The sequence below is a fragment of the Hipposideros armiger genome, unplaced genomic scaffold (assembly GCF_001890085.2).
Source record: "Hipposideros armiger isolate ML-2016 unplaced genomic scaffold, ASM189008v1 scaffold_28, whole genome shotgun sequence".
Taxonomy (NCBI): domain Eukaryota; kingdom Metazoa; phylum Chordata; class Mammalia; order Chiroptera; family Hipposideridae; genus Hipposideros; species Hipposideros armiger.
The window spans coordinates 5677112-5687869 of NW_017731378.1; the positions used below are offsets into that span (position 1 = coordinate 5677112).

The 10758-nt window shown below is 40.5% G+C and overlaps 1 protein-coding gene across 1 annotated transcript in view; it reads right to left on the bottom strand.

Moving 5' to 3' along the window:
* CFAP43 (cilia and flagella associated protein 43) overlaps positions 1-5164 on the bottom strand; it is an 88690-nt gene extending 83526 nt beyond the window's left edge. The window contains exons 1-2 of the mRNA XM_019636287.1: positions 5021-5164; positions 3413-3666 (exon numbers count right to left, since the gene is read on the bottom strand). Coding sequence (XP_019491832.1) covers positions 3413-3666; positions 5021-5088 — 322 coding nt within the window. The 5' untranslated portion in view covers positions 5089-5164. The remainder of the gene's footprint in view (positions 1-3412; positions 3667-5020) is intronic.
* Positions 5165-10758: the final 5594 nt, after the last annotated feature.

Below are 10758 nucleotides of genomic sequence, written 5' to 3' on the forward strand. Positions count from 1 at the left end.
TTGAAGAAACGAAACATGATTTAAAAGTCTTAGCAACAATGTGTTTAAAATGTGCTGCATCATGAAGATGCTAAAACAGGGAAGTGTCTGCTTCTGCCTCCCTGCATATGAGGCTCTGGTTTTCCTTCTCCTTTATCTGCTGTTCTTTGCCTTGTCCTATATCTGTCTTTTTTACATTGGTGTCTCTATTGCTACTTCTGTGTATTTGTAATGGCTCTGTTTCCTGCTTTTTTACCCTTCTCACTTTAACTGACCATAATACAATGCTAAACTTTGTCATTTAATTTATTTAGCATAGTCTGATCTACAGCAACAAAAAACAGCTTGTATTTTTTTAAGCATCAAAAAATGTTTCATTTCAATATTCATTTTAGAAAATGTCATTTAAACCAGGATGAGATATTTCTGCTTATCAAGGTCACATATTTTTTAAAGCTAATATAGGCCAGTGCACTGAAACTGGTAGCACTTTTTTGCTAAAGGTGGGAGTATAAATTGATACAGTCTATCTGGGAAGTAAATGTTTACTCTGTCAGACTCAGTTAAACCCACTTCAAGAACTAGAATTCACTTTTAAGGAAATAATCAGAAATATGGTCAAAGATTTGCGTGCAAAGGAGTTAAAAGCACTGTCATCACAGCAAAAGACTGAAACAACCTACATCTCCAAAAACATGAATGTGGTTAAATAAGTTAAAACATCCCATAAAGGGATATTATGCAAACATTAAAATTCACATTTTTAAAGAATTATTAATTATACAATGCTCAATAACATGTAACAATAACAACACCAATAGGATAATACTATGTATGATCCAAGTCTCATTTTTTAAAATGAATTATGTATATTTAATCCATGATTATTATAGCTATAAAAAGCAAAGTTATATTTAAAGAAAAAATATGTACTTTGTGGTGTGGGCAAGTTCCTTTTCCATTGTTCTAATGGGATATTTGTCTTTTTTCTTATTGTTTCATAAATGTTCTGAAAATGTTTGATCATATTCATTCCAAATACTTTCCTCAGTTTGCCTTTTAACTTTTCATTGTATTTTTGATGTTCATAAGTTTGTGTTTGTTTGTTTGTTTTTGCTGAGCCATCCTGCCACCTGTTGGCAGATCAGCAGCAGCTCAGCTCGGGCTGTGAATTGAACCAGCAACCCTGTTGCTCAGAGCTCATACTCTTGAGCAAGCTCTTAACCAACTGAGCCACTTGGCTGGTCTTTGGTGTTCATAAGTTTTAAATTTGTATCTAATCTGTCAATCTTTCTATTTTTAATTTTTTCCTTTGTATGAAAAGTTCTTCCTCATCCAGAAATCATTTCAATTTTCTACCATATTTTCCTCTACTTTTCAATGGGTTTGTTGTTTATATTGAACTCTTTTCATCTGATATGTTTTGATGTACACTATGAGTACCTAACTTGATACTTCTGTTCAAATAGTTCTCCTAACACCATTGTTGAATAATCCATATCATCTATTTGTGTGTGTGTGTGTGTGTGTCTGTGTGTGTGTCTTTTATCATATACTTAGCTTTATATATATTCTAGAATCTGTCCCCAGTCTGCAGCTCTTCCACTGATCTGGTGATCCCTGCATCAATATCACACTCTTAATTACTATAGCATCGTAATGATAAAATGTTCTTCTGTCTTGCCATTGTTTTCTTGCATATTATTCCCATTCTCTACTTTTTGTTCTTCCAGATGGACTTTTGAATCATTTCATTTAAGTACTCCTGACTCTTTAAAACATATGGTAAACCTATGGATTACTGTATTTCCCCATGTATAAGATGCACCCTTTTTCAAAAAATTTGGGGTCTGAAAACTGGGTGTGTCTTATACAGTGGTTGTAGATGTTTTTCCTTGCATTTCCCCCTTTTTTCGAATTTCGTTTTTTTATGATGAATAAAATGAGTTCAATAACTTTATGTAATACATTCTTTTTTCAAATTTTGGGCCCCAAAATTAAGGTGCGTCTTATACATGGAAGCATCATATACATGAGGAAATATGGTACTTTCTGTGAAAAGTATCAGAAATATATTCATAATAACCAGGCTTTCCATCCAGGACTATGCCTCTATATACTTAAATATTTTAAATTAGTGATTTTTGTAGTTTTCTTCACTGACGTCAATCACAGTTCTTCTCTGGATTATTCCTAAGTATTTAAATCTTCTAATTGCATGGTTATTTATTTTGAAACCAGCATTTCATTGAGCACTCTTTTATTGGTCCTAGTGGACTACTGCATTACCCAGTATCTCCTGTCCCATAGCTCTACTTCTTCTCAGTTTCATATTGTGTTGCATTGGCTAGAATTTCCAGGTTGATATAAAATAATAATGGTAATAACAGGTGTCTTTGATGACTTATTCCTAATATTATTTTGCATACCTTTGGAGTTTCTTAATTGAATATAAATGTTGGTTATTGGTTTGGATTAACTTTCAATTGCTTGGACAGGGCTATAGCCAAATAACCAAGCTGGGGAAATTTTAAAGATGAAGGGTAGGTACAATCCACATACACAGTTCCCACTGTACAAATGGGTTATGTTTTAAAAGTTGTTTTAATCTGTGAGAACACAAATTTCCCACATATAAGATGTTAAACTAAAGTTCCTTGGTTTGACCCAAACACATATTGATCCATCAGGCAACAGAACTAACATCAGCCTTAAGCTCTCCTGAGATTTCGGTCCATGATGTGTTAAATGAGGGACTCGTTAGATGGAGGCTCTAGTAGATAGATGTACAGCAGCCCGGTCTGAGTCAGCTGTATCTAAGGATGAGTCAATCATAATTTATATGGTAGGTAACATTGACTGATATATTATATATATGACATGTCATATAATGACTATATATATATATGTATATATATAATTTCATTTATTGTCACCACAGCCTTAGCAGTAGATATTACCATTATTCCCATTTCATGGAAAAGGAAATTGAGACTTATCTTTACAAGTTATGCAACATCAATTCACCTGGATTTTCAATAAATCATCAGGAAAAAAAAATTGTTCAGAAAAAGGTTTTCAAGCTGCATTTAGTGCTGTAAATGAGTCTTCTAGGGCAGTGCTTCTCAAGCATAAAGTGCATATGGATCACCTGGGGAATCCTGTTAAAATGCAGATTCTAATTCAGTAAATCTGACATGAGCCTATGACAAGCAGCCTAGGTGATGCCAACGTTGCAGGTAAGCAGACCACACTTTGAGTAGCAAGGCTCTCTCTAGTCCACTTAATAATTTGTGATCAGCCTGATTCCTTCTTTAAAAATGTGTAAAACACACACACACACCCCTTCCCAAAAAACCTTCATTTATAAGAACTAGATTTGGTTACATTTTCTAACAAAATCCTTCAGTTATGGCAGAGGAATACAGGATACCTTTTAATTTGGTCCTTCTGGTCAATTCAGGAAAACTGTATATGTAGATGAGGGGTTTTAGCTTCCGGTCAGAGAAAGCCACAACTTCATAAGGAACGTTAGTTGCCACGACGCCCACAATTCCATTCATACACTGGAGTGCAGTCTTTTTCCTTGTTTCAATATTAATAAATATTACGAAATTCCCACTAGGGTAGCAAATGGTGCTATCGTTGACAAAATGAACACTCTGCTTAGGGAATCCTTGCACCCATCTTTGGGGAAAAGATATGTCATCATCAATACAATACATTCCAAATACTTTCGTTTTTGACAAAGGAATCAAACGGTCATCAAAATCTTTGAAACACATCTATCCTAATTTTCACCCCCTTTCTGCCCAAAATAATCTCTAAAAGAACAGTTATACTTGGCTGTGAGGACAGCTTGAATCCATGCACTAGAGAAATTTAAATGTAACACCTAAAATTCTGTAGGTCTTAAGTTCCTTCTTCAGAGAACTTTTTCAGTAAAGCACATCCTCTGATCAAACCTGAGAAAGTCTCAAGAGGATTTCTGGGGTCTTGTATACATGAAAAAAGAAAAAGTGAAAACAGCAGAGAGAGAAGCTTGATCCTAATTGAAAACAGGGTATATCTCGGGTCTTTCTTTTAGAATTAGCTTTGATTTAAAAAATAAATAATAAAAAAAACTGACTATGACGGCCTGCTTTGTGGTGGTAGGTAGAGTAGAAAAATTGCCTTTTTTACAAAGATTAAGCATGTGTAGCCATATTTTAGATCTAAAAATACAGATAAACGTAGAAAATAAAAGGAATTAGGTCAACATGAATGAGAAGGTTAGAACACAAAAGGAACATACTTTTAAGTAAGAAGTGTGTGGTGGCTGTATGCTGGAAGTAAGGCAAGTTTGAGATAAGGGGAGATTCTAGTTTCATTTAAATATTAAAGATATGCTTAAAGATAGATGGTGGAGAACGTAAGAGACAGGCACTGGTTTGGTAAAAAGCTTCAAGAGATTGTACAGGACAGCCAGGGCTGGCAGAGTATGCTGTGTGGAACAGGGTGCAGGTAACACACGAGAATATGGCAGGAAACAAATACCACCTTTATCTGTGCAACGCTTTATGCTTTTCAAAGGCCATTATAAAAACAAATAAATCCAAAGTTGGTGGTTAGGAGTTAGGTGGAAGGGATTGACGGCCCTAAATTTGGGGAGAGATCACCAAAGACTACAAGGGATGGGATGGGATTGTCATTGGGATGGGTGGGGGTGGGGGTACTTATGAAAGGTCACGGGAAAACCAATCACTGACGGCAATATTGAGCCAGAAAGAGAAGGCAGAAATGAACAGTGGAGGAGAGCAATACTGGGGGAGTGAGCGAGGGGCGGGGAAAGACATATGGAGATGCAGTCATTGAATAAGGGAATGGGGAGAAGAGATCACGCAGGGAGGGAATCTGCTGGAAGGCGATGGGTTTGAGAAGAGGTCGAAGTTTCCGGGAGAGCAGATCTAAAGAATGGGAGGAAGAAGATGGTAGAGAAGGGATGTAAGTCAGAGGGAGTTTCCGCCAGACCGAAGTCAGTCGCAGGGAAGCGACGCCACACCTCACGGACAGAGACGCGCTGCCAGGGGCAGCCAAGTGGCGCTCCTCTAGCTCCCGGCTTTGTGCCATGGGCCGCGTTTCTCTCAGCGGGTCCCCGGACAGCAAACGCTGGGCTCCGGTTCCGGTGTGCAACCGTTACACTGAGGTGACGGGTTGCAGGGCTGGTGCAGCCTCCACTGTTTGCACTGTAGCCAGGAGACCGTAAGCCTGCGCCCATTGGCTCTGCCTTTTCCGCCAGCTCGTATTAGCCAATGGGCGGGCGGCGAGCGAAGCGAGGGGCGGGTCCCCCCGGGTCCCCCTCGGAGTGGGTGCTGGAGTGGCCGGGCCCAGCCTGTAGCAAATACCTACAATATTAGTAAATACCAATAGCAGAAATTAATATTGAGTGCTGACCAAGCCAGACGTTGTTTCAAGCCCCCGAAGGGGGGGGGGGCTGAGGGCAGTTTTGGAAAATTATTAAGGCAGGAAGTCAGAATAAACTGGGAAGGGCAGTGTGATTGGAGCAGAGGGAGATCAATAGAAAATACTGAAGATGAAGCTGGTGAAGGAGCCGAGGGCCATCTAGGTGAAGACCAAATTGAGAATTCTGGTCTTTATCCTAAGAGCCATAGAAAGACATTACGTGATTTTAAACAGGAATAATATGATCAGATTTGTGTTTATAAACTATTATTCTGTCTGCAGGAAGATTATCAGTTGGGTAGGAGACTAGGGAGAATGGAAATAGGAAGATGTTAGAAGTTGATTTTATGGTTCTAACAAGGGAAGCTAAAACAGGGTTTCTCAGGCTCAGCACTGTTGGCATTTTGGGCTGAATAGTGCACAACACACACACCTCACAGCATTCAAACACAGTAAGTAAGTCTTTTGTTTCAGGGACCTGGGGCAAAAGTGGAGAAGCATTTTTCTGGGGCCGGGAAGGGGTTAATCACAATGGTAGATCTTTAGGGTTGTTTAGGGTTGCAGTCCCGCTGGGGAGATATTGAGCGCTGGGAGACTGTCCAGTGCTGTATATCCTCCTCTACAGATGGATGGGTCCTCTAAAGCATGGGGCCCATGACAGGGGCACCACTCGTAGCTGTCGTGGATGGCACTCTGTCACATATGTTTGACAATCTATGCACTTAGTGAAAGATTAAATAATGTAGGAGGAAAACTGTAGGAGCTGATGAAAGAGGAAACAGTTTATAAATGTAATAAAATATATTACTTTACAAATATAGGAATCAATTTAAATTGTGGTACAAATATCACTTAAAATTGCACTTTAGGAGAGCATTAAGTACCAAGTTTTTGAAGACCATGGTTTACCTTTGCAACCAGAGGCCAACTGAGCCCAGAGCTCAGTGCTACCTGTGCCGCTTAGCCAATAGACCGACATAGGAGTTTGGTCATAGAATAAGCGTTTATTATCAGAGCACTGGTGGCTGGAGAAGGCAGTAGGTTAACGCCTCCAAAAATTGCGTTAACATTCTCAGACCAGCTTGGGGTGTTTAAGGGAAAATCTAGGCGTCCCTCTTAAGGCTAAGTGAGGATTCGGGGGGAGGGGGGCGGAGGTCTGCATGGAGGCTAACCTCTGTAGGGGGATGATCTAAACTATAGGTCAAGGAAAGGTGAAGCCGGTGGACTTTGAGAGGGGTTTCAACCAGGCTCTGCTTCACCATCATTACACATTTAAGATTTGAGTTTGAATAACCTCACCACGGCTTAAGATCCTCTTCAAAGCTTCAAATCTCATCTGCATTAAATTCTCCAATGAACCTTCTCATAAAAGTAAAAGCTTAAAAGCACCAAAATTCACCAGTACATTTCACTCTATATCATTTCATCTGACTTCTCTTCAATTTCCTTTAGCCTTTAGGGTCTTTCACATTACTTGTGTTTCCTTAGACTAGAGACAAAGAAACAGTGCTTTCCAAAAACACGTGTTCTGCGTTAAGTTTTTACTGGTAGAAACCTGGCCTGACAAGTTTACAATCAAGCATTTCATTGTATTCTACGACAAAAGCTTCTGTCCACAAGAAAATGAGGATGAAGTGGTGAAACTATCTCAGTTCAGATTATACTCTCAGTGGCTCTGTGGTTTAGAGAAAAGAGCCCTGGACGTAAAAATTCATGTTCTTACTCTGTCTCTGCTTCATACTGGGTAGGTGGGAACTGGAAAAGCCACTGAAACTTTCTGAAATTTAACTTCATCATCTGTAAAGTGAATCATAATATTTTCCCTGCCTACCTTCACTGGGTTGTTATGAGAATCAAATGAAATAATGTATTTGAAAAGGACTTTATAAAATGTGTGGTACAGACACATGGTCCTATTACATAGTTGCAAGTCATTTCCCCCAGCTGTACAGCCTGGGAAGGAAGGTGATTTGCGCACACACAGAGCATGCATCACGTTCAGGCTGGCCACCTGGTCACAGGCTGTGCTAAACTTTTTCTCTGAGTACATAGAATACTATTGCGGGCTAAGTCTAAGAAAGGAAGGAAGGTAATCAAGTTCCCTTAAATTATTTTTTATTTTATTTTATATTTTTAAGATTTTTTGGGGGAATTGAGGGAGGAGAACAGCGTTGGGGAATCGGGGAAGGGGAACAGACAAGTTGCTGTCCTTTTGTTCTTCAGTCTAGTTGTGGAGGATGTTGCTTCAGTGGCCCAAGTTGGCACCATCATTGCGCTTTTCCCGGGTGAGGCAGATCAGTCGCCGGCTTCTGGATGGCCGCTCACGGCAGCTGCTGGCCACTCAAGCTGGCTGCTGGCTACACACGGTAGCCCATGGCAACCCACTGCGGCAGGGGGCCGCAGCCTACGCTGTCTCTGGGGACCCATGGCAGCCCAGCCCCAAGTTGAGCTGCCATTCACCATCTTAGCTGCAGAGGGCAATGTCACTGGCCCTCATATGTGGGATCCCAACCAGGGCCCTCTGGCATCCCCAGCCAGTTCGTACGTAACCAACATGCCACTCGGCCGGCCCCCTACTAATTCTTTCACTCAGTCATTCAGCCATTATCTTTCCCTGGAATCTCTTTGATGAAGGCTATTTCTCCCTGCAATGGACTGTCATAGAATGTTAATTTTTAAAGAAACATTCTTATTCACAAGTTCACATTAAGGAACCTTAATTTTTTAAAAGAGAGTTTAAATATAATTGACTAAAATAATAACAGCGAAACACTTCATGTGACTTTCAATATTCCTAACTTACTCTAGAAAAAAGCCTTTTCAATATCAATTTATTATATATTAGTAAGTATAACATTATTCCAGTTGCATTCCTGAAAAGTCACAGAACAATGTTGTATCAAGTGTGTGTATGTGGTCACCAAAGACAGAAGGTATTTAGAAGGTATTTCTTATCACTAGGACCTCTAACTCTTGATCTTTACCCAGCAGAATTAGTTGAGGTTAGCCCACTGAGGTTAATTATTGACAACTACAGCTGCAAAAAGGCAAAATACTCTGTTTTTCCCTGTGATTAACAGCAGTGCGTACCCAGATGTTCACATGTTATGCGCATAACCACAAAGGGCTTGGAGATGATCCCCTATAATGCAGAGCAGTGCTACACTACTGTAGTTTCCTGGGACATATATTTTCTTTCCAATTTTCTCCTTTGAGGAATTAACTTTTACTTTATTGATGAATTGGATCTTTCAAATCATTATGACAAAATGTTACACTATTCATACTAATTAGGGGGCAGGCCATTCCAAGTAAAAATTCTCAAATAATACCTTGATGTGAAATTTTTAGTTTGGTCAATCAGGTTTTGGTGGGCCAGGTTTAAATTTATACGGTTAGTTTGCATAATATTCATGTGCTAAAAGACCTCCTAAAAAGTTAATTTTCTATAAGAGATAAGCAAGGCCTATGTTTTAGCAAAAATATGGTCTACTTTTTTTTAAATTAAAGTTTATTGGGGTGACAATTGTTAGAAAAATTACATAGATTTCAGGTATACAATTCTGTAATACATCATGTATATATCACATTGTGTGTTCACCACCCAGAGTTAGTTTTCTTTCTATCACCATATATTTGATCTGGTCTACTTTTTTTTCACTTAGTATCTGCTATAGTAACAAACATTTAATACTTATTCTGTGCCAAGAACTGTTCTTAGTGCTTTCTACATATTCATTAATTTAATCCTTCTTTAAACTCTGTAAGAGAGGCATTAGGTTTTTCCACCCCATTTTACAGATGAAGGAACTTTTCCACACTCACATGTTTAATAAGGGGTTATTATAATTCATATGGTTTCATAACAAATTCATAAATTAATATGCTGAAGCTGTAATTCCCAATACCTCAGAATGTGACCTTATTTGGAAATAGGTTCATTGCAGTTGTAATTAATTCAATTAAAATGAGGTCATACTGGATTAGGGTGGACCCCCCTAATCCAACATGACTGGTGTCTTTATAAAGAGGGTAAATTTGGACACAAATACGCACACAAGGAGGATGCCACTGGACGATGAAGGCAGAGATGGGGTAATGCTTATATGCTCCAAGGAACACCAAAGATTGCCAACACCAGAAGCTAGAGGAGGAGCATGGAAAATTTATCACAGTCTTCAGAAAGAACTAACCCTGCAGACACCTTGAGCTCATACTTCTAGCCTCCAGAACTGTGAGAAAATAAATGTCCTTTGTTTAAGCCTCTCGATTTGTGATACTTTGTTACCTAGCAAGCTAACACAGGGCTGGAGTCAGGAAGGAAGGCTCCAAGATTCATACTTATCACTTTACTCTCTGCCTCTCTCATAACAGAGCTAATCAAAATGAAAATAGACCACCCCCCACTACTCCCCCCACCCCCACCCCCGCAAATAAATGGCACAGGAGTCACCAGCTTTCAAATCTAAGCAGACAAGCAAAACATTGACAACGCTTTGCCGGTATCTGTACCATGTACACTGGAATCTTTTTTCCTAACCCCTAAGTTAAGAGGGGCTGTTTAAGCAGACACTCTGGCCAGATATTTTCCATAGACCTATTGGACTAAATTTATTCAGTCCGCCTGACTGGCTTTGAGCCTATGCCCCTACTAGAACTTCAAAATCGAAATGTTTAATAGATTTTTGAAAGCAGCACCATCTGAGGTTAGTAATATCCAGAGTCGTGCAGTTTCCTTTGGGTTAACACTAAGAGGATACGTCCTGTGGGTGACAGTAGGGACAGTCGCCCTCCCAATAGTCATATGAGGCGAGTACTAACAGAGAAAAGAAAAGGCTGTCCGGGTGGCTGGCTGGGCGACCTGTCACTGAGCCTCGAACAGTAGTAACCTTTGAAGAGCGCGTTCTAGAAAGGCGAGCCGAGCGCGCGGTGGGCCCAGGCCACAGGCCCTGAAGCTGAGGAAGCTTTGGAGCTGAGGGGCTTTGGACCAGGTCTGTGCGCCACGTGAGGGCAGCTGGAGCGCGTTTCCCTGAGCGGGAGCGGAATCTGCGAGGTCAGGGTCAGGCATGGACTCGGGCGGACGGGAGACCGTCATCGTAAGAGGTTGGCAATGGCTCTGAGGGTTTCTTTTGTGCATCTCGACGTGGGCATCTCTGGCCAGCACGGTCCAGTTTGGCACAACTGCCAGCTGCAGAGTTTTAAGCGCGATCCCCACCAAACCGGGAAGGCTGGCCCTGGATCCGGGAGCAACGGGTGGGCTCCTGGGCGGAGATTTCCCACGAGGCACTCGAGCCCCGGCGGCGTCGCGTTCCTTTTTTGCAGAGGGAATGAAGTAGA